The sequence below is a fragment of the Photinus pyralis genome, unplaced genomic scaffold (assembly GCF_008802855.1).
Source record: "Photinus pyralis isolate 1611_PpyrPB1 unplaced genomic scaffold, Ppyr1.3 Ppyr1.4_LG5, whole genome shotgun sequence".
In the NCBI taxonomy this organism is placed as follows: domain Eukaryota; kingdom Metazoa; phylum Arthropoda; class Insecta; order Coleoptera; family Lampyridae; genus Photinus; species Photinus pyralis.
Genome location: NW_022170596.1, coordinates 27,499,448 through 27,525,178, shown reverse-complemented (window position 1 = coordinate 27,525,178; position 25,731 = coordinate 27,499,448). Strand labels below are relative to the sequence as shown.

At 35.6% G+C, this 25,731-nt stretch overlaps 1 protein-coding gene across 3 annotated transcripts in view; it reads right to left on the bottom strand.

Annotated features, from left to right (window-relative positions):
- The window catches only part of LOC116170173 (four and a half LIM domains protein 2), an 86,568-nt gene that overhangs the window by 43,993 nt on the left and 16,844 nt on the right, over positions 1–25,731 (bottom strand). The window contains exon 1 of one of the 3 annotated variants that reach the window (XM_031486400.1): positions 12,260–12,405. The exons of the other annotated variants lie outside the window; for them this stretch is intronic. Coding sequence (XP_031342260.1) covers positions 12,260–12,381 — 122 coding nt within the window. The 5' untranslated portion in view covers positions 12,382–12,405. Of the gene's footprint in view, positions 1–12,259; positions 12,406–25,731 lie in introns of those variants that run through there. 3 annotated transcript variants of the gene reach the window in all.

Sequence of the window (25,731 nt, the reverse complement as noted above, 5' to 3'; positions counted from 1 at the left end):
ATCAAAAATAACGATGGTACTTATGTCTTGTTAGCGTCAGTGGACTATTTCGTCTTGAAATGTTGTACTTGAGTTTCGATTACATTCTCGTCATAATTTCGAGCCGAAAATATCTGCATTGTAATCTTTGTATGCAGCATGAAATATTCTTTTATTTTAAAATTTATGTTAAATTGACATTTTAATAGGTTGGAATGAGTAGGCTAAGCCGTTCTTTAATCGTAAAGATAGATAAACCGTAAGGGTAGAAAAAGTGAAACAGACGAGTGTACATTCTAATGACATCATTCAGAATCAGAATTGTCAGAAACTTGACAATAAATATATGGCTTCTGCTATAAAATAAAGTTTTGTATTATTAACGACGATAAAAGGAAACTAACCAGCTCGTGAAAGTAATTCCCTCGTGGCGCGTGAATTAATATCTTTCACTCAATGGTTAAAATATCCCTTTATCGTCTTGTAAAATAAATAACTATTAGTAAGCGTACACTGCGTTTTGTTGTTTAGCCTGAACAATTTGTATTATTGTTATTAACAAAAAAGTAGCATTTTTTTTTCAATTGAAAAAAAAGTAAGGGTTGTGTTGGATGGTGCCCGTTTTATGCATCGTTCTCAAGAGGTTAACTCACTGCCTTAAAATGTGTACCTGATGCACTGAACGTCAATTTATAGCATTATTTGTGACTATACTGCAAGTAATGGTTAATAAGATAGAGGGATACAATTTGTTGATCGAATCAATTTCGCGTTCGGAACTTGGCGTTGTAACAGGTACACGTTAAAAATTTTTGTATGCTCAGATGCAAAAACCATCTATTGAAAAGTGATAAATTTCACCTCATTTATATTTGACGTCTACGTCACCATTTATGTGGGGTGGCTACCCTCTTAATAAATGTAAATAGCACGTTTTGAACGATTCATGATAGTGATGGAAATCAAATCGTTAATTTTATGGAAAGTGATTTATTAGAAATCGGGAGTTTTAGTTGAGACAGCTTGTATAAACTGATCATTGATTGTTTTATACTGTACAAGCCATGCATTTTGAATCTAGGCAATAGTATTGTAACGTAAATTTAATTACGTGTTTTATTTATTTACAACTAATTAACAATAAATTGACAAAAGTTTTGAAATGAATTAATTTATAACAGTTAAAATATTATTTACCGCTCACATATACACAATTTGCAACAGCTCGAACTATGTATTACTTAGGCGTTGAAATTGAAACTAACTATATACACGCGATTCAGTTCGCTTACATAGCAAACGCCGATCTTTCACGAACGCTTCTGAACGCTCTCGAATGTTCTCGAACAAACACGTCATATTTCCCGGAAAGAATGCGTCACATCCGCTTTCGTTTTTTTATCGCCGATGACTAATCTTCAAGTGATTTTTTAAATAAAAAATACTTATTTACATCGCGAATTAAATGTGCCAACCCTGCCGATACTGTCAATTAATGTAAATATTCCTAGCGTCACTGCATAATGTCGGAAAAATATATTGTGTTGTGTTACGACTGTGGTACTTATGCCGTGACGTTCCGTGTTAAGGACACGGTGCTTTGTACCAAAATCTACATATACTGCTGTGTGCAATGGCGAGCGGTCACTACGCCACCCACAAAACACCGGTTCGACATCTGCTACAAAGGAAAATCTTAATACCAACATAAAACTTCTCAATTTGAGACTTGATGGTGTCGATCAACTTCTAAAAATTCTAAAGAATTTATTACACAAATTCTCATCAACACCTGAAATAAATTTCGGGCGCCAATAAAAAAATTTGACATGAAAACTCTATCCGGGTGGCACAACGGATTCGAATAAACACACAATTTATTTTATTCCCGCAAAACCCCGCAAGAAAAGAAAGATAATCTTTTTACATTCATTAAGCAGACAACTGCTTTGTTTACCCACTCAGCTGACTTTTTCTGAATACGGCCAAACCGTTTCTAAAAGTTAGACCAGGTTACTCGAGATTTACTTAAAAAAATTATATACTTTTCAACCGTCGCGGAACTCGCAGCAGCAGTCTCGTTTTCACGTCGATTCCCCTATTTAAGGGAACACCACTTCCACTATAAAATAATCTCCTCCCGGATTTTCAAAACACAGATAATCACAATTAGGCTTGATAATGCCAGTTTTGACGAAACGCACCAAACGTCCCCACTTACGCCGAAATACAGCGCGCATCGTAAAACACCTTCGGTATATCTTAACAGCGGTATAAAATGTGTGTTAATTATAATTAAAATTCGACTACTTATCGCAAAACAACCAGACAAAATAAAGTACGCAAACATGACCCGATCTCTTACTTCAAAAAAGCGATAAAATTAAAACGAAAAATTCCACTTTCTTAAAGGATCAACAAATACGAAACGACAAATTCAAATAAAAATAAACAAACTCTGTCCCCCAGATTTACACTTAATAAGTTGAAATATTGTCATATACAGGGTATCTGGTATTCCGTCATTATTTTTGGTGTTTAGAGCGAAATAACGTCCACATGACGTTGTTTACAACAAAGAACAACACAACCATTAAAATTTTGGACCGGTAGTTTGAACAAAGTCAAGTTAATAAAGAAAGTAAAGTTCAGAAGAAGTAAATGAGCTGAAGAGTGCAGGCTGAAGTTAATCTTGTGTAGAGCAAGAAAACGGTTGGAAACTGTATGTCAAGGAAAGGATCAAGAGGTAGGAAAGACAGTATCGTCACTTCAAGCTACGAAAACAACAAACATCCAGACATCAAACATACAAAATGCAAGATACATGCATGCATAACAACTTTTATGGCGACTAAACAACGCGTCTTTCTTGTAAAGTGTTTCAATGTCGAAAATCAACCTTCTTTCCAGGATGGGCGGACGTTGAGCAATTCACTTCTAGTCAAAGTTGTCAAAAATTGAGTCAAAGAGACTCGGTGGCCTCGGTCAACTTCCGAAAATTTCAAAGAATTTACTACGTAAATTTTGATCAACACCTGAACTAAATCTTGGATATGAAACGAAAAATCTGACATGAACATTCTATCAGAGTCGCACAATGGGTTCAAATAAACACACCAATACATGATTGACAATGACAACATTTTATTCCAAGACACATCAAAAGAAAAAATTAAAACAAGATTCTTGGAAAAAAGTTCACTTTGTCTTTTAAATAAGCTGGACTCAATAACTCGAACTAGCTTGATAAACAAGCTGAAAATGATTCTCGGTGGCTACTCTGGCGGTCGAAACTTTTAACTTTCACTAAGCAGATAACTGCTTTGTTGAACCCTATTCGTTCCAACTTTTTCTGAATACGGACAAATCGTTAAAAACAATTTTCCACAAACTTTTACCCTCGCTTTTACCCCTTCACTGGACGATAACTTAATATTTTATTAAAACTGCTTACCTTCTTTTACACACTTTATTTCGAAACTGACGAACTGCGTCTTTAACAAAATTAAAAGGGTCAACCGCCCACGATTTGGGGTAATAGTATTTTACATTATTAGCCAGGTAAGTGAGTTTCCTAGAGCCAGTAAAAACTATTACCTGGCGTATAATGTACAATATTTTATTTGTTACTCATTTGTAAACAATAGTAAACGTAAATAATTAGTTCTTCAATTGATCTTGAAGAAATGTCTAAAATATCATGTGATCCATGTAACAGAGACTTCGCATTAATTCTGGCCAATGAAATTACTAGATTACTAACTTGTAACATTTTTACAGGTCTGCTGTCAGTTTTACAGGTCTGCTGTCAGTTTTACAAGTCAGTAGCGTTTAAACATGACGTTTACCCGTTTGCGTTTTGTCTTGTTAATCAACGTTTACAACTGAGTAACAAATAAATAAATTTACACGCTCTTTTTACCGTCTCGAACTAACAACAGCCTCCTTTTTACCTTGTTTCGCGTATTTAATTAACACCCACTTCCATCATTGAATAATAAAAAATGCGCAAATTGCAATTACATTAGAAGGAACGTATCCCCACTTACGCCGAAGATAATGCGGACCACGTTGGACTCCTGCGTAACTCGTTATATCTTCTAACAGCGATAGAAACACGTCCGATAATTAAATCTCGTCCAATAAGAAAAACTCTTATCGCTAACGACCAGATGTGTCCATGATAGCGGCGCTTTCAACATGAGTTGGAAAATGGTTTTATACAAGGATCTCGGTCTAAACTTTGTCTAACATTATCAAACTTATCACTACCCAACGCACCCTTGTCATGAAAATTGAGTATCAAAAACTTTTGCAATTATCGTATGTTGGACATTCCCAACCAATCTGCTAGTTTTAGCACCTATTTGGCGATAAAAAAGACCACTTCTTTAAGCCTAAGTAAAACGGCGTTGCTCGTTTTCGCAACGAAATTCATGAATAAATGATGATTGTAAAAAATCTTTTGGGGTAAGATATAACCTGGGTTCGGATATATCGGAATGGGTTTGCGGGTTTCAAATGAATAAAAATAAATCGATGCAGTATTCAGAAAATAACTATCGTGGATATTTTTGGCGCCGTGCACCACGCAACCAACATAGCGTCTTGATTTAACAAATGCATACTTTCCGATAACCTAATATCTAAAACAAGCAGGAAATGTGGTTAGTACATCAAATATTTAACTATACTTGAAACAATTATCGTAATTATGAAATAAAACAAGGCACGTCCTTAAAAACATCCTGACTAATTAATCTAGGTTGGTACTGTAAGTGCGACAATCACGATAACGCGGTTTTAACAAAATTAAAGTAGGAGATAACTTGATATTAGTTGCGCCATTACAGTGATTTATCAATTACTAGTACTACCGCATAAATAATTGCAAATTAAAGTTTATGAGTAAATATCTCATGGAGAAGCTTATAAATGTGCTTGTCGTAACTCGTAGTGACAAAAAATGAGATACATGTTAAAAATGGGAGTTTTATGATGTTATTGGCCATTATTACTAAAAAGACTATTTTTGTTATATTTTAAAGCATAAGCGGTCACCGTATTTCTACCACATACAGTAAGATAATGATTATAAACGTTCCTTAGTTGGCATTTTTGGGAAGGTGTCACGAGACGCATTAACTTTGATTCCCTTTAATCGCTAATCTAATCCTACATACAATATACTGGATGAAGGAGATATTTTCTCGATTTTGAAGACATTTCAAGGAATTTATTGAGGCATGTTTGCGTGACAGGTTCATCTGTGCATATCAAAAGCGTTTGAGAATGTCAAAAAACATCAAGCACACATCGCCCACAAAAGCATATAATGAGAGGGAAATCACAATAGTCCTTTTGGTGTACTCTTAGCAGAAGTTCAGAAGTATTTTCTGTCGTTTTTGAAGGCACTTCAAAGAATTTCTGCATGGCAGGTTCATTTGTACATACAAAGATCAGTCACCATCTTGGTGTGAACAATGGAGGAAAAAAGCGCTATTCCTGAAAACTATGGTGTTTTTTAGTTGACTTTCAATTCAAAAACTTTGCAAAAAAAAAGTACTAGCAACAATACAGTATCTCCATCTCGTATGAGATGTTTCTATTGTTGTAAATTGAGACATTCCGCAATGAAATGTAATGGAGCACAAGAATGAGTATGCGGAAAGACGAATACCAAAATCTGTTAAACATCTCCGAAACCATGATATACCTAATTGAAGCATTTCATAAAAATTACAAGGAATGCGCTTTTGTCGGCTGCAAAGGCCCCGTTCAATAGGATTTGTTTACACGCGCTGGAAACAGCGTTATATTTTCATTGACGGACGATTGACATTGAATGGTTTTCATTATCCTTCTTTTTCTATTTATCTTAGCTTCTATCGGCTCTAAAAATGAAGTTGGCACTGTTCATTTTCAGGAAGTTTCTGCAGATGGCTCAAATAAAATTTCGGCCACAAATTCAAAGGATGGGTTGATTGAATACTAACGAAATGGCGATCTACTCTGATTTCGGCTGTCATCGTCTCAATAATTTAAATGAGATTAATCGATTTCAGGTCACTTTCCTGAGTTACTTCCTCCACCAACAACCAGATAGTTTTCAATTTAGGGAACGATTTATGCAGTTAATTGTGAATACCGACAAACACATGCCATCCAATTAAACGCATGAAGTCAGATTCATTAGGACACTTTTACGACGATATAAGCCTGCGTGACGTTTGTTTCCTGACCAAATTGGTACCCACGCGAAGACGCGGAAAATACGCGACATGATTCATTAGGCTAAAATTTCATGAATACCGAGAAGATCGTCACGAATAACAAAAAAATTAATACCTACTTAGCCGCTTACTGCCACCAACCCCATTTTATATTTCTACGTACGTTTTATCAAGATTTATGTGTTAAAATAGTAATAAAAACGTCATATGTGTAAGTAACACAGTAATAAACTTAAATTGACGACGGTCCACAACCCTTCGAAAGGCGCCCTAACAATTTACGATTGCGACAGGCCTATTTTAATTTGCCACCCTGCAACAGGTTACGCAAAGGCGAAAAAATAACAAATATGAGTTACGTCAACCTCTCGGTAATTTATGCGATTTTATTTGGCATCTTAATATAATCAGTCGTAAATGAATTTACTTTGGCGAGTGTTTTGTTCATTCAGTATTGACGGGAAATTAGTAAAGGTGGTCGTTTTCGGTGAAATATATAAACAAGCGGGGGAATTGATTTATTCATTTCACTGTATGGTAATAATTAAACGATAAAATGATCCCGCCCGTGAGACTGTTTTATTTTACATCTCGTCACACAAAGGAAAAATAATATATTGGTCATTCAATAAATCACCTTTTTATTGCAGCTGATCTTAACTTCCCAAATATGATACAAATTTCTTGGATTGAATTCATAAAACTTTACGAGTTCATGGTAATGCATTAGTAGCCATTTTCGTTACGTTATCCACATACTGGTTTACCCTCGGGTTTACCTTTATTACTTGTGTGTACGTTCATGGCCCCAAAAGATGCAAAAATTCAAGAACAACATTTAGAAAATAGGGCTAGAACTGTTATGTAAACTACGTCACGAAGACATTATTTTGGTGTCAGCACATTCAATAAGGTTTGCCTACCCTACATGTGAAACGAGTTCAATTTTTAAGTGCAAATCTGGTGGATTTTTGTACGAAAAAAAAACACAGTTGGTTTGTTTTATTTGAATTTGTATTTCCGTATTTGTTGTTCCTTTTAGAAATTTTGTTAGATCGTCTTTTGTAAATTATTCCATTTAAAAAAGGTGGTAGAAGTAAGGCACATCTGGTGATATTTGCGTGTTTTATAAAAGGTTACATCTGTTCGTTGCGAATAAGGAGTTTTTTGTTAGGCGAAATATAATTAACGCACGTGTTCTTTCGCTAATAACAGGAGATGTAGGTGTTAGAAGAATTGCGCGTTTTATATCGGCCGAAGTGGGGACGTTTGGCTCATTACGTCGTCGTCGATTGCCGATTCATTTGAAAATTCATAAACAAGGAGTTTTTATGGTGGAAGTAGTTTTCCATGGGGTATTTCCTTAAATACTGGAGATAACGAGAAGACGAGCTATTTCTTTCACGACGGTTTGAAAGCGTGGATTTTTTTTACGCTATTTAAAAATTTAATTGAAATTTAAAATTATCAAATACTACGTTTCAATTTTAATTAGTTTTGAGGTAGGTGGACAGGTGCTTTGTGGGTGGCGTAGTGACCACATGCCATTGTGCTCAATACCTACACCAACATTTCATCCTTTGCATAAACCTTGTGCACTAATGGGTTAATTAGTAACTACGTTGTTTTTGCAATGTCTAAACATGTTGTTTCTATGTCTATCAGTGTTGAGATCTGAATCAGTCAGACAAGCGGATGGATGAATCATGAAACTGCATCTTTCTCCAAATTAAGACTATTTAAAAATCTGACTGAATCGTTGATTGAGTTTTCTCTCTCTTTGGTCAAGTTTACCACAATCTCTGTGTTGGCACTCCGATTCCGTGAAGATTATTAACATAGTCTTGATCGTAGTCAAAATTACCTAGCCTTATTACCTAGTTAAATTAATTACAGTTCGCCGATTTTTCACTGTTAGTAAAAATACAAAACTTTTACCTTCCGAAATTTTACACGAAGTTAGCACGGCCAATCGTGAAAAGCAACTGTAGTTTTGAGTCAACCGCAACCTATTATCAGGCGTCCATTGTCCTCTTATGTGAATGATGCGTGAACATTTTTTTTTCAACGCGAAAAGGTTAGAAGCAGCATTGACCTTCACCGCTGTCTTATCTAATCTACTATACCAGATACCTACGCTCTTATACAGGGTGTTCTTAAACATGATGTAAATACGTAAGGTGCTCATTCTTTGATTTATTTTATGACGAAAAGTAAAAGTTCATATAAACATAGGTCCGCAAACGCTTTGCTACTGATCTACAGGATGTTTTAAAATCTTCTGCAGTATTTCAAATATTTTGCTCCAATTGGAAATACAACTTACGGTAAAGGGCTTACATCATTGTTCTGTCAATGGTAGTGAGAATCTACATTTTCTACCCCTGAACTTTTTTTCGATCCGCCACTGGTAGTCTGGTAGGTTGTAAAATAAGAATGTAGTTTTCTCATTTGTTTCGAAACTTTTTGGCCCCTTGTAATTTATTGGTACCGTTACAGAGAAAAAAAATATAAAAATCAATTTTCGATAATTAGCTAGATGAAAGTGAATTTTTAAATGGTCAGGTAGGTCCTGGCTTTATTTCGATAATCTCTTGCGTTTATTAGTTTTGACCGTTGGCATTTGAAATTGTATCTTGTGTATCTTATCGGAAAGAAGACAATTTCGACGAAATTTATGGATCTTTAAAATAAAAATTTTGGTTTTCAAAATTTCAGTAACAATTTCAATTGGCATTCTTGTCCTGACAAATCCAAAATCGTAAGTATTCAAATTATTCCATCGCAAAACAAATAAAACAAATGAAAAGCAGTTGCAAAAATAATTATTATAACTTAAGACAAATTTAAACACATTGCACTTGCTTGTTAGGTATTATCATGATGACATTACATCTCTTAACATTGTTTCATCACTCGTTTCATCATTTGTGTAATTATTATTTTGTTGCATGGTTCTTATAAGTTATATTGTCCACTAAACTGATTTTGTGACAGACATAACATGTGAAAAACTCTCTTTTGTTTTTGGTTAAATTTCCAGTTACTGCGATTGGTTTCTAAGGAAATTATAACATATATTTGATATCATTGTAAAGTGAATTGCAAGCTCTTTAAGAATATTACAGAAAAAAGTACTTAATGGTTCTATTTAAAAAAATTAATTTGTTTTATGATGCTCTTTTGTTTCTTTTTGAATATGTAGCTTTATCAGAAATTTAAAGTAGAGAGTATTTTTTTGTTCTTACACTATTTTCCTATTTCCAATAATAAAAAAAATATATGCTTGGACACGCAAAATCAATCACACTGTATACGTGATCCGAGTGGTAAGAATCCCAAAACTGCCGCCAATCTTAATAAGAAGTACAGTTCATTTCATCAAAATGTGAGGTTATGTTACTTCGTCATTCCCATCGACATATACAGATGGGCTACTAAGCGACAAGCTCTCTCTATCATACCATCGACATGCGGCATACAACCCCAGCCACAGCAATGTCGATTTAATGCGACCAACAGGATAGAGAGAGCTTTGCCTCTCAGTTTTCCCTTTTACGGTGTATATTAACAGTTATTAAAATAGTGTAATAGGTACACAGAAAATAAGCGGTACTTCCAATGGAAGCGCACACAGTCTCAAAAAAAAATTTCGTATAGAGGGTTATATTTGGCATCTGGCAATGATCGCCTTTTTCCTTACGATCGATTTTTCCGCACCAACCGTCTATTACCATCGACAGCCTTGTACACTCACAAGAGGAAGAGACAACTACCGCATTTTCCATGGGCCGCCTTTTCTATCGACCGCCGATTACCATCCACCGCCTTGTACACTCGCTAGGGAAAGGGATAACTGTTGCATTCCAAATGGGCCACCTTTTCCATATCGTCCGCCGATTAGCATCCACCGCCACCGCCTTGCACACTTGATAGAAGAAGGCACAACTGTCGCATCTTTTATGGACCGCCTTTTTCGTATCAATCGCCCAGTACCATCGACCGCCTTGTAGACTTAATTTAATAGCACATTAAAGTAACCATGAAATATTGTGTAACATAACCTCACATTTCGATGAAATGAACTGAACTTTGTATTAAGATTGTGGAAAATTTCGAGCTTCTTTCGCAAATTTTTGTTCAAAACGCTTAATTAACTCTAACAGTATTTATGAATTGGATGCTCGTAGCTCAGGGTTCGTATAAGGCCATGTAACCAATTTTTGCCCTTATTGGCGGAAATGTTACTTTCTCTTCACAAAAACTCAAATTACACCAAAAGTACAAGAACTTTACATGCCATGCTTTGGAGTTCCTATGAAACATCTGGAAAAGCCGTGGACTGCGAAATTAGACGGCTCACTAGTAGCCGAGGGATACTCTTCTGATTCGAAGGACCAATTTTCAAATGAGTACCTCTATAACTTTTAAATTTTGTTCGCACATTTAAGTGGTCCGGCCGCACAAGAATTGCAGTGGAATTTTTTTTTCAAATTTTCCAAAACTAATTTCAGATTCGTGATTTTTATGTTCAAAAACCCCTCGAAAAACCCCCAGATACTAAATTGAAGGTGGCCACCTATCTAGAATGGTATAATAACAATAAACACGTGCTTGATCTTCCTCACTTTCAAATACTCTTGCATACAACATCCCAAACATTTTTCGCGTATTTTGTAAAATAATTTTTTAATTCTTCACAGGTTTACAACGGTGTGCGGTAAATTTGCCCCGGAATATTCGCCCCCAAGTAAATTCGCCCCCGGAGTATTCGCCCCCAACAAATTCTCCTCCGAAAAATTCGCCCCATAACATTTATTAACCCTCGGAAGTAATAGGTTGGTTTGGTAACATATTAAACAAATAACAATTAAACAAAATTCATTTTACGAACTGCTGGCCCTGTTACCTCCGAGGATCTTATGAGACGAATCCTACGGGAGCGGAATCGCCGGGGGCGAATCTTCCAGTAGCGAATTTGTCGGGGGCCAACTTGCCGGGGGTGAATTTTCCAGGGCGAATCTTTCTGGGGCGAATATACTTGGGGGCGAGTTTTCTTGAAGGCGAATATTCCGGGGGCGAATATTCAGGGACGAATTTTCGGGGGCGAATCATCCTACAATCGTTTACAACAATTAAATCTATTGTTTGTAATGGCCTGGTATCATCAACGTAAGAAGGGTCGTTTGAAAGGATTGAGTAAGGGCTGTTCAATATAATGATCTTTTAATTGAAACTGAATATAGGTAAAACCCGAGGTAAAACCTTAGTAACTGTTAATTATGGTCTGTTAATTTGAAATCAAACATGATAGCCTTATCATTTATAGAAGGTATGACTATGACTAAATAGTAACAGTAAAGGTAAACAATTTAAAGTTACATTAATAAAGCAAACAGGGAGATACGGTAATTGGGCGTACATATAATTTTAGATTTCAAAATAAACGATTCTTCAAGCTAAACATGGTGACACATTTTCAAATAAAATTATTCATATGTACGTGGAATCTTATTTAATTTGGACAAAATTAACCGCCAAAATAAGTGAGTAATTATACACTCCCTATTTTTACAATTTACACGCAATAAATTAGTTTAATATGGACCCAGCAAAATACACAACTTGGGGATAATAAAAAAAGCGTGGCACCCACGTTCGGATTTAGGCTCAACGAAGGTAAATTAATTAATGAAAGATAAGGGAAAGTGATGATGCACGTACAAGTGTAAAAATTCTCGCATGGAAGTTTGCCAAAATGTTCAAACCGGTGGGTTGACAGCGCGAATTTTTCATATGATTCTTCGTTTCACACATTGTTTATGTTCAAGTCGCATCAATAGCACTGTAAAATGCATGATTAAAAGTTCCTTGTAATAACAGAAAGGCTCAGTGTATATTAAACAGACAATTAAGATCTGAAGAACTTCGGTCTTTTTTAAAGCCCCAATGACAGGAGCTTCGCTCAAAGAATTAACCATCAACACGATAATAAAATCGCTATTAAAAACTTTAAAAAAAGTATCCTATAAACATTTTACACGCACCTTTCAGTTTTTAAAAGTTCAGGATGCTCGAAAACTCTACAGTACAGTTGAAGAATCCTCACACAGGCCAAGTTCAACCCCATCCATGGAATCTCCCTGGATTTATTCTCCGCCAACATCATTAACAACCACTCACCGCACTTACACACCAAATGATTTAAATAGTCACAATTTCAAACGGAACATCACAAGCCAACGGAAACCGATAACCACCACAAACAAAAATCCGCATATCAAAGTTCATGGTTTCAGAAGAACTTTCTCCGCACGTTGCGCAAAAGTTTATAAACAAACTTCAAAATTGCCGCCACAAAAAAAAAGCGCTACGAGCGACAGAATAGTCGCGTGTAAAATGATAGAATTAATTCTGTTAGTGAAGAAGACGTCGAGGAGTGTGCGCGACGCTCCGAAAGACGCTGTAACAAGACGTCAAAATTGTGACGAATATACACAAACATCGGCCATAAATCAAAATAGTTAATTAGCGATGATGAGAGGAAAAAATTCAATCGCGACCAAAAATAAGCCCGCTAAAAATAAACAATTTGAAACGGCGTGTTTTCTAATTATTTCGCGATGCAATCGTAATAAAGGTGGACGTCCCGTGTAAAATTTAAATCGCGCTTACCTTGAGAGGGATGCAATTAGCATGTCGTGGGAAAATGAGACAATTACATTAGACTTCCGTTCAACTTTGCACTCCGAATGATTTCATACGTTCTTAGAAAGGTGTGCAGCGGAAATCATTAAAAATCCATACAAGTTCTAATTCGACGGAAACTTTGTCGCGCTTCACGGGTAAGAAATTTGGGCGGAAATAGGTTTTCCGAAACCGGCGCGAAGGTTAGATACCTTCAGCAAGTGCTGAATATGCACGTCTCATTTTTCCGAAAGAGCGAGAATTTCAAACAATGTAGCAATAAAGCTGTATTTCCAGAAAGGTTACGTGCTTATTATTTTGTAGAAAGAATAACGATGTAGATTGAACGCAATAATTGACTTTTTCGAGAATGGAGGAGACATTCAACGCAATTCCCTAGTCGAGATTAACCTTTTTGACCTAAATAAGGGACTCGGCCGATTAAATACCAGTTACAATTAAAGACAATTAAATTTGAATGCGTCTAGAAGGGCCATTTAGACTGTCGTTTCATTTTTGTAGATGAACAACTTGTTTTTGGGAAAGCAAATTAAATAAAGTCTTTACCATTATTTTGAACACTCCATAGTTTTAAAACAGCGATTATGTAATTTCAAATTATCTTTTAAAATACGAACTAAATTAGTATATGGCAATTCCAAACATTTTGGTATCCAAGCTAATGATAAAATAAATAAAATAATGATATCTCCAAAAACCATAGAAGATACGACGATGCGATGGTCAAATTAGAGCAAATATGCACAATTAAAGAGTTATTATCATGGTTTAAAGAAAACCCGAAAATTCCGATTACTTCCGAAGATATGCCAAAAAAACAGAAATTTGCCCATGTAGAGCACACACAAAGAAAAAACAAAAGTTGGAAACTGTTGGTGTCGACAGGATGCCGGATAGCCCATTCGCGCACGACGCCCTAAACCTGCGAGAATACTTGGACAAATTTTCCAGGAACTTTGTTCGATAGGTATTATAGCAGAATTAGGCGATTGTGCGCGGGTGCACCATCCTGTTGAAACCTACTATTTCCAACTTTTGTTTTTTTGTGTGTGCCCTACATCGTTGTCTTCCTAATAAAGTTGATGAACACAAAACAAAACGTTGTACTGAAAATCCCTCAAGGCTGTCTTGTCGAGCTCAAAAAGGGGCAATGAGAAACTGTTGTTTTTCTGGATCTATTCAAATAACATCGGAAGAAACTAAAAATCGGAGTAATCGGAATTTTCTGGTTTTCTTTGCAGCATTTCTTTAATTATGCAATTTTTCCCAAATTTAACCATCTTCGTTATCTTCTATGGTTTCTGAGATCCCCATGGACACATCCTTATCTTGGACACAATGTGTAACAGTGTAAAACATCAAAATACGAGTATACGGTTATTAAAAAAATAGGCATTTTATGGGCGATTATCTACAATTATAGAGTAAACAATTCTACTCTATATTACAATGCAGACACCGCTTTCCCAAGAAATGTTTGATATCCTAAACGGCAACGGCTAGGTTTTGAATTAGCGAAGGTTGCTTCGTTTGGACATAGGATTCTTTCCTGAAGGGGAAGCAACACCAGCTCGCTACAGGCACATACAGGGTGGTTGATAAAGATTGAACCAAAGCTTTTTGAGTGCGACCGCCATCTTGAATTTTTTTAATGACATAACATAGATCATGCCAGTACGTCAGTAGTAAGCCTTTTTTTCTCTTTCTAACGAGCTCATAATTTAGATAAATTAAAGATCGCATTGGTGCTCATATGCGCCATTCATATTAACAGTAAGACCTCTTGTGGCAGCACATTGTAATTGCTATTGGTGGTATAAGACCGCCATTTTGCTTATCTGCAATGGCCAAAAGTAAATTAATATTGAAGTTTTTAGGATGTCAAAGTGAATGCACTTGCAATCAATGTAATTACACCTTAACAAGGATAGTTCGAAGCGTCACATTTATGTGTAAAGTTCCCCCTCCCCATTAATCATCTAGCAAGAAGGTAAACAATGATAAATATAGTATGCTACTACCTTATAACCAAACCATTTACTAAGCTATTTTGGTTTTAATTTAAATAAGCTTTATTTTTGTTAATTTAATAAGTAAGCACTATACATTCAATACAGGGTGGCCCACTGAACAATGCTAATTTTGCCCACTTAACGACAGTCTTGCCAGTAACACTCGAACACGACAATTTTAGTTTTGAGAGAGACACCTAAATTAAGTAATACTACTTACATAACTTTAACCCTGAGAAGGGGGTGAACTGCACCACAAAAATTTTAAATGGGAAAGGGTAGTAAATGTTAGCTAGGTCGAAAGAAATGTTCATTATGTTTTCAGAACTGTTTTTATTTTTCAAATCCGATCAGTAGTTCCAAAGAAAACTCGATTTAAATGGATTTGCAGAACCGTTTTAAATGTTTATTAAGTAGGCGTTGAAGTTGAAATAATTGAGAGCTTGTGTCAGAAAAGAACATCTGACATAAATACAATAAGTGCACAAGCAATGAAGCGAATTTGTGATAACAGTTTTTTATATAAAAGTCAGAAAAATGTCACATTGCTGGCGAGTAAATATTGAAGTACGAGGCCCCAAGCCGAGTTTGGGGCCGAGTACTTTAATTTCCGAGTCAAGTAATGTCATTTTACTGACGAGTTTTGTATTAGATTTTATTTCATACTATCTAGTAATCACCGCTTTCCCAGACCCATTTGAGTCTGGTAAATCGTATTTTACCAGACTGAAAGCTTTTACGAGACTGGAAATGTTGCCTAGCAACATCAACTGACGTCCATATAAACCAATATATTAATGTGTCAAACTACTGTCAGATCAAACAAATCAAGTGATCGACTTTTGCTTTCATTTGAATGCGTACAACATTCTAATCAAAAATTGTATGGCCTTTTAATAGAAAAAAGAGCAGTATGAAATAAAATGTCTTACATTATTTGTATGTTAAATCAGTTAACGTTACTCGTTTCGAAATTCCTGCCTCAGCTACGCTTCGGCAGTAAACATCTCACTCGTTAACGTAAACCTTGATTTACCATACTCATAATATGTAAATAACTATTACCCGAAATCGTGTTTTAATATAGCATTTCAATTTTTATATAGAACTTTTGATTAATGTCAATCTGTCAGTGATGGCATGAGTCATTATAGACATTTGGCAATGTCACAAATGCGGCCGGTAAAGTGATGGTGCGACCGGTAAAGTGATAGGTGCGGCCAGTAAAGTGACAAGCGCCAGGAAACGTAGTCTGTTCTGCGTCTGTCTGTCATGGAAACCAAAATTTCCTGACAGAAAGTAGGCATGAAAATGAAGGTTTCAGGACGATTTTGGGTAAATTTGTTTAATTTTGTGGTAAATTCAAAAACAATGACGGTTTACACTATAGCGCAAAGGGTGGAAATTGTTTCGATTTTTTTTTAAATGGCGATTCTGCCTTCACAAATTCGCTTCTTTGCTTGTGCACTTATTGCACTTATGTTAGATGTTCTTTTCAATTTCAGCTCCGTTAAGTAATTATTAGCAGGTTTTAGCTTCCAATGATATATGAACGCAAGCATTAAAACTGCACGTTTACGCCGACACCGGTTTGATAAGAGACCTTTGCTTGACCTGAGAAATTGAACGAGACAACGGGAGTATGAATTTAAAAATTTCATCTCTTTCATAGTGAGGATAATTAAACGTTGCTAATTAAATGAGCTGCAGAAAGCAGTATCCGATTAAGCCACGAGTGGTTTCAAAAGAAGCGATCTTAATTAATTTGAATTTTACCTTACCTAACGATTTGCTTTTCTTTCTTTGAATTGAAACCATGCGTGACTGAAAAGTAACGATAATAATTGCTAATGATTTTTTTTCTGTTTTTTGTTACGTTCCCATTGATCCCACGATACAAGCTCACAAACCTGTTTCATTGTTTTCAAAACAAGTAAATTTCTTTTGTATTGTTTCCCTTTGAAATTATATGACTTTGGAAAAGGCAAAACTGGCTAACAAAAATACTGATCTGTTGCGTAAAGTTAGTCAGTCATTGTAGATGGATAAATTTAAAAAAATTACTAATTACCTGCTGTTCGTCATCGAAGGGGATCTACCACATCAAAAACTACTGGCATACGTGAATTGCTAATTGAAAAAGTTTTTCGCAAGAATCACAGTCTCCGATATTCCACAGTTGGGTAGGAAATATTGGCTGAAATCGTGCGTACGCAATGTGGTCGATTTTCGATGACACGTTTACATCATGCAAATAATAAGCTTTTTTACAAAGTTATTGACAGTTAATTACCTACCCTATAATTATAACTGTTACCTACATAACTATCTGCTTTGAAAATGATCTTTCACAAAAGTTGTTGATACACGTGTAGTAAGTGGTATTAATTTTTTGGCACGCTCTCAAAATTCCTATGATTAATTTTAATACGGCATAATTTATGTGTTTAAGCAAAAATTGACATGATTATGTAAATGTTTATGCAAAATCACTTATTTTCATGTGATATATTTACATTGTCCGGTCATTTTTTAATGTAAGTGTTAGAAAGTGAAATACACATACTGATAATGTTAATAATTTTGCATGCTTTATTAACGCACTTGCAAACACAATTTCTTTTTTTAACAAAGCACGATGAATTGGCGCGACAGTAAGTCAGTAAGTGTGTTTAGATTGGTCAGATATTTACCAAACCATGACGCTCTTCCTATTCTAAATTTTATTAACCACCGACCAGAAATAAAGAGTCATAATGAAATAATAATTATTCAGTTATTATATTTGTTAATTCGTATTGCGAAAATTATTTCTTGACGATGATAGCATTACGTTTGAACACCGTTTTTTGAAAAATACAAATAAAAAATCACTTGGTGTTGATTTTTGAAAACATTTTAAATACATATACCTAATTCTTTAACTCACTTTGGCAGGTAGGAAAAAAAAAGGTGCATTTCCTCATAGGAATTTTTTAAGCTCTACAAGATGGTGTCCACATATTTTAACATCATCAATCTGTACTTGTACTTTTTTCGCGTGGTCCATAGATATAACAATATGAAGTTGATGATGGTTTCTCAAAAACGAAAATCTGTGAGCACAATCTTTTGTTTAAAAGGTGCGGGGAAGTGTTTTTTGTTTTTTGAAATCCTTTCAAACAAGGTCAGAAAGAAATAAAACCGAATATGGGTAACTTTGTTGGGTTGTTTTCGAATATCTTCGGAACTGATCGAAATATCCGGATTTTTAAAACCTCATTTTGCAAAGTCCTAAAATTTTACCGACTCGACTATGTATATCCAATGTATATCTTATAATTTCCGATTTACCCATGCTGTTCATTCTTATCTTGGACACACGGCAAACTTGGTAACCTCAACATGGAGAAAACTTTTGATTTGAACAAGAATTTGGTAATTTAAAAATGTGCTTTTTGTTTAAATTATGCCATGTTATCTTCTTGTTAAAGTGTAAATACCGCACGTCGAACGTAACCAATATAACACGAGACCAAATTTAGTAGTAAATGACAGAGACCATTTGGTGCACGAGCTGATTTTTTTCAGTTAGCTATAGAATACAATAATTCCCAACAACTTTTCAACCGGAGCATGCACAAATTGTCGGTCATTCAGGTGGTACTAAATTTTAAGATCTTCATAATTCCTTTCAAATATACCAAAAATCTACGGGAAACAACGATTTTTGAAACATCCCCCGATTAAAAATTTCTTAAAAAGTTCGATTTCCTGTTTTGGATCCCCCAAGATTCTATGGATTCGTGAATGTCAAAACCCCCGTTAATGATTATTCATTTTTCTTCTTCTTCTTCATTTTGAAATAGTAACAAGTTGAAAAGCTGAGAACACATTAAATGCGCCGGTTTAAGAAAGGCGTGTAGAAATGAAATTAAATGTGACCTAATAATCACAATGTAATTAATACGTATTATACCTGAAATAATTAAACAGAAGCTGAATGAACTACCTGCGAGCAGCCAAAAATCTGAGCCTCCTTCAGCTAGTCGTGGGTTAGTTTTCACCTCGGTTTTCACCTTTGGAATAAAAGTAATGCAAATAAAGACAATACTTTAAATTGTTGAAAATTTGCCAATGGATTACCAGATAAAATTAAACAATTTATATACTTCTCATGACGCAAGATTTATTCAACTTAATTTATGAATTATAATTAGATCAGGATGTGTGTAATAAATGTCTTCTCTTTAGTTCGGCCTGCGAGATTTAATTAAAGTTTATGGCGGAGCGCGTAAATATTTGAAGCTTCTCTTCATTATTGTAAGATAATGGACATTTTACCTTGTTTCGCAAGCGTCACCATCTGTCTACAATATTGATTTGTACTAATTTACCAAACTTCGTACTTTTACGATATGTAAATAAAAGTTTAGTGTACCTATTTGATATTACAAAATCTGTTACTAACTACCTCAAAAAATTAAGCCGTTTCGGGGCATATTTATTGTGGCAAGCTAAAACAGCGAGAACGATCAGGATTAATTTACACAAGTAAATATGGCATATTTCTTGATACCAATTTTTGGGACAATATCTATATTCCGGGTTAAATTTCATCATAAAAAAAATTGGTATTCACATTGCTATGTAAATAAATAAATTGCATATTTAAAACTAAAGTCAATCTATCACCTTAATTCTCTGCTAAATGAGTCCAGCAAGCGTAAGCTAGTCAAATCTCTTATTTTACCCCATTTTGATTATTGTTGTATGGTGTATTATTTTTTTCTCACAAAACGTGACCAAGCAAGGCTGCAAAAAACTCAAAATGCGTGCATAAGATACATTTGCAATATTCCCCTTAGAGAGCACGTCACGCCGTATTATCACAGACTTAATGAGTTAAAAATCAAGGATCGTGTCAAATATCTATATATGATAATGCTTTATAAAATTTTACAATTTAGAATACCGTCATATTTATATCACCTGTTGATAAGAAGATCGGCTGCTCATTGTGTAAATTTAAGAACTAATTCTTTTACAATACCTAGACATAAAACTGCAAAATTCCAGGGTTGCTTCACATATGTTGCACCATCGTTGTTAAATTTAAGGTTAGATGCATTGCACATGAACTATCCTCAGTTTGTTAGATCTACTAAGAGCTTTTTCTTAGAGAATTGTAATTAATTTAGCAAGACGACTGTTTTTTTTTATCATTTTGTGTCTTACAGGATGAATTGAAAAACGGCTTTAGGCCGAATTCATTACCTTTTGAGCTGTACAACATTATTATTTTATTGTTTTGTTTCGTATGTATGCTCAATAAACATTATTATTATGGTCGGTGTTTCTTGTGAGAACTCAGGTCTAGCCTGGTTAACTAATCGCACGGATTAAAATCAAGTAACGATCAGTGTCTGTGTCTGTGTCTGGTGAAGTTATGTAGGGTCCTAAAAAAAATAAATAAATAAAAATCACACATGGGCACAATAAGCCAACGCTATCAGGAAAGAGGAAAACAAAACAAAACAAAAATCATTATAATAATTCCTGTAATTTTATTAAATGGAGTTTATTGTGTAAGTGTTTCTTTGGCTTTGCGTTTGGGTTGAATACGAGTGGGTTGTGATAACGTGGTGTTCTTCGGTGAGGATGGAGTTTTGTGTTTTTTTACTGTGCTAGGACGTGTAACTTTATTGGGTGGACCTGTCTTTGTGGTACATGTTGCCTTACTTGTATTTATGGTGTTTCTTTGTTCTTGAGGTTGTTATTTGTTTATTGCTTTGGTTATTGGTGGAGGTATTACTGTATTTTGTGAGCTAGTAGGCTGTTTAGGTTTTTTGCGTTTGGGTTGGAGTACGAGTGGGTTGTGATAACAGTGGTTGTGATTCTTGTGAAGCAAGGAGTTATGTGTTTTTAACTGTGCTAGGGCGTGTAACTTTATTGGGTGGAACCTGTCTTTGTAGTGCATGTTGCGTTACTTGTATTTATGGTGTTTCTTTGTTCTTGAGGTTGTATTTGTGTTGTTATTGCTTGGGTTATTTGGTGGAGGTATTACTGTATTTTGTGAGCTAGTAGTCCTGTTAGGTTTTTGCGTTTGGGGTTGAAGTACGAGTGGGTTGTGATAACGTGGTGTGTTTCTGTGAAGAAGGAGTTATGTGTTTTTTAACTGTGCTAGGGCGTGTAACTTTATTGGGTGGACCTGTCTTTGTAGTGCATGTTGCGTTACTTGTATTTATGGTGTTTCTTTGTTCTTGAGGTTGTATTTGTGTTGTTGCTTGTGTTATTGGTGGAGACATTACAGTATTTTGTGAGCCTGTAGTGCTTTTAAGGTTGTTGCGTTTCGGTTGAATACGAGTGGGTTGTTTCTGAGAAAGAGGAGTATTGTGTTTTTTAACTGTGCTAAGACGTGTAATTTTATTGGGTGGACCTGTTTTTGTAGTGCATGTTGCGTTACTTGTATTTATTGTGTTTCTTTGTTCTTGAGGTTGTATTTGTGTGGTTGCTTGGGTTATTGGTGGAGATATTACAGTATTTTGTGAGCTAGTAGTGCTGTTTAGGTTTTTGCGTTTGGGTTGTATACGAGTGGGTTGTGATAACGTGGTGTGTTTCTGTGAAGAATGAGTTTTATGTTTTTTAACTGTGCTAAGACGTGTAACTTTATTGGGTGGACCTGTCTTTGTAGTGCATGTTGCGTTACTTGTATTTCTTGTGTTTCTTTGTTCTTGAGGTAGTATTTGTGTGGTTGCTTGGGTTATTGGTGGAGACGTTACAGTATTTTGTGAGCCTGTAGTGCTGTTAAGGTTGTTGCGTTTGGGTTGAGTACGAGTGGGTTGTGATAACGTGGTGTGTTTCTGAGAAGAAAGAGTATTGTGTTTTTTAGCTGTGCTTTATTATTATTATTATTATGTGCAATGGCTTGAGGTAAACTACACCACCCACAAAACGCCTGTCCAAGCTAGCTCAGACAAATCAAAATTGAAACATAGAATTTTTTTAATTTCTCCTCATACCTACACTCCGGCAAAAGAAAAATCCTAATATTGACTTAAATTAATAATTTTGGAAACTCAGTAGCCTCGATCCCACTATAATAATCTTTATCAACACGAGAAGGTATATGTGATATAAAGGCTTTAATCCTGGTCGCACAACGGGTTCGAATAATCACACAATTGACACGATTGGCCATAACAAAAATTTATTCTAAAACGTATGAAATGAAAATTAAAACATTCTTCAAAAAACAGAAGCTTTCAAAGCTTGTTTTTACATGGTACAAATGGCAATAGTGAAAAAAATAATCTTTGTTTATAATCCAAATAATCTAATCCAACACAGTTTGTGATAAAACAGGCGCACTGAAATCTGGAGCCTTAGGCTATAACTTGAACTTCAATTTTCACTGTTCAGGCATTAGTTTCGAGAATACGCAATTAATTTTCTGTTTTAATTTCAATGGGAAAAGACGTAAATCGGCAGATTCAAACTTTATTAGAGAAACAGCAGAACGCACCCTAAAGAGCAGGAGCTAAATATCTGAAAATTTGTACACCTCGATTAACTGTGCACAGTCGTTGGTAGTCTAGAAGAAGATATTATTTATAGTAATTTTCAGCAACATTATATTCGGAGAAACGCATAATATTTACGGCGACAATAAAGCACGCCTATTAAAAAACATATATTTAGTTATTGCCTAACGTATCTTTATTGTCGTGTGCATACATCCAAAAACCGTTTTGGCAAGCGGTCCGTTACGCAAAATTTGATTTGCAAATGTCGCTACTTATTTTTAATTTTTGAAGATTTATTTTTTTCCAAATTTTAACTTCACCTCCCATCGGACATCTAAAGCTCTTGGCAGGTCGTTTTGTTCATTATTAATTATGAACACTCCATAAACCGGTATCGGTTACAGACATTCCCATTTGTTTCGTGTAACTGCTATTTATGCGAGTTAATTATTTTGACTAAAAAATAATGATTGGTTTGTGCCAAAATTGTTTCGTAACTGAACCGGGTATTAATTAATGCAAATTTCGTCTCGAAATTTAGAATATGTGGCAAATGGTGTACCTAATAGATAATCATGAATGGAAGATCCCATCTTTTTATAGTATTAGTTGCAGTTTGTAATGAAAGGGTGCTCGTCGCCCTTACATTAAGATAAGAACTTCGCCTTTGTATTGTTGTTTAACAACTGTACCTAATTAGTTAATTACAAAATCAATCCGATTCCTCCATTCCACTTCTGACTTTGTCAACTTGCGTTGTGAAGTAGTCCATTAGAATTACGAGGAAAGTTTGACCATTACTTTTAGTACAGTACGCCTTCTCATTGGACCCTTGCAAACTCTGTTATAAATTATTGCTCTTTAATATGACAATGGCAACGCTTTTAGTTATTTGGTAACAACGGTTAATGAAGTGTAATTTCCCTGTATTATGGTGCAGTAACAGAAAATGTAGGATCACTATTGTATATTCTTGGCAGAGGCAAGAAAAACAGACATACTTGTATTATGCAAACATGACGAATTCTTGCAGATCACTTATAGAATCCACATATAAAAAATAAAAATAAGAAGAGTTACACAGAGAATGTTTACGTACATTACATTGTGTCGGAAGTTTCGAAAATATGCAAATATTTTGAAAATGTTGAAAATGTGCAAAGAATGACGAAAACATGTGGGGTTCGTCGCCTGATTGGCCCATTTTATTCGTTTTTAGCAACTTAATTTATTTGCGGGTACCTACGTACACCGTGTAATAAATTTTTCGATTGGTTATGGCTGGCTGTCTGACTGAGATCTCAGCAATTACAATAGCTAGTGCTAGCGACTTCTGAGATTGTGCAGGCTCTAACTTATTTTGAGTGAGGTTACTCTGAGATCGATAATTTTAAATTTTGCCAATAAAATACTGATTTGTACTACGAAAAATGCGCTTTTATCATGCATATGCTTATGTGCTCGATTTTCAGTCGTCTGTCTGCATGCTCCATCGAAATCTCGGCCCATGGGGGCCACTTAGAACCTTCGGATTTTCGCTAATTTATTGGTGCTATGGTTTATACTTGTCCATTACTTATCATTACAGTTGTATTACGCGGAAATCCAACGAGTGGGCTTTGAAACCAGTAACGGCTCAACGGATTTTGTTCAAATTTTGTAAATGTATATTAAGCATAGTGAAACAAAAAATGATCAAAGTCCTCGTGTGAGATCGAAGGGACTTCAGCGCATTTTTGTGTGTTAGATCAGTGTTTTATTAGCCAATATTGACTCCACCATCAATAAGATCTTGCCGAAAGCTACCACGTTCACTTTGTCGGTACCATTTTCTCACTTACCGTGCCCTCGCAATTCGCGTTTGAAGTTTTGACTCCACCATCATTAAAATCCTTTGGGGGTTACCATATTCCCTTTGTCGACACCCACTTCTGATCACCCGCAACAATTCGGATTTGAAGTTTCGACTGCACCATCAGTAAGATCTCGTCGGGGGTTACCACATTCCCTTTGTCGATACACAGTTCCGACGTCCCGTTCATTCGTAATTCACATTTTGGTAGATTTCGCTAAAATCCCGGCATAAAATCGTATTCAACTTTTGGGTACTTCACATAGCTCGACCTTCTATTAGTGACACGAGAAAGAGAGACTTTTGGGCGCCCAAAGTCGACTACCCCTCGAAGCGCGCCGCGCAAAAGGTGGTTTATTTCGCCCCCAGGAAAAAAAACAAAATTCCGCCACGCAGGAGTTGTGCGCGTTGACAAGATCTTCCCGACGACACCAATTTGAAAACAATCGGAGAAAAACTGTAGAAGAAGATAGATAAAAACTGAAAAATCTCCAGGTTAGTATAATACGCTCGGGGATGGCGTCCAGATGTCGTCGACTCCAAATCTTGTAGCCCCATCCCTAACGTTCTTAATTACACGGCCCCGATAGTTACATGTACACTCCTTGTCTTTTTACAAGCGTTTTTCAACGGGCGCGCATTTACTGCCAGCCAGCCAGCCAGCCGACCAGCCAGCCAGCCAGCCAGCCAAAGTGAGATTAAAAGCTACTTTTTACAAAAAAAATTTTTTGCAAAAATGCGCTAAAAATAACGAGGCGGATTTTAAAAAAAAAGTTCGCACGTACGCTATGTGCTATGCCACTTTTCGCAAGTCTTTTATATTTTAAAATTCAGTTATGATGATTGTTAATATGTTATGTACGATGCGCCAGGGGGCTTTATTTGTTTATGGGGGGGGGCCTGATATATATTTGTTGAATTTCTTTGCAGCGGTATTTTGCCACAATCTTATTTTGCACAAATTTGATTGTTTTTCATCTCGTTTTTCATGCTCCTGAATATTTGAATTTTTATGTTAGGTATATGAAAACTATTATGGAATGGATCTCGAAACCCCTAACTCTGTATTACAATGAGACATGTTATGTCCTAGCCAAACCCGGGCGCCTGAACACACCCTTATATTGTTATGATGAGCCATCCTAATGCAGGCCCGGAGCTCTTAACCATAAACAAAAATGATATATTATTGTGTATTCTTCGTACCGTGAACCCTTGGTGTGAATATCGGGTTCCGTTACATAACAGTGATAATAACCACAACACAACCACACTTCTGTGAAAGCTGGTGGTACAATATTTTGAATATTGGTGTAATAGAGGGTGTACTCACGACTATGAGGGAGATAATATTCCTCGATGTTGTCGTACGGGATGAAAACTATCATAATGTGAAATTGTAAAGTGCAAATTGGAAAGGAAGTAAGAAAATAAGTGACTAC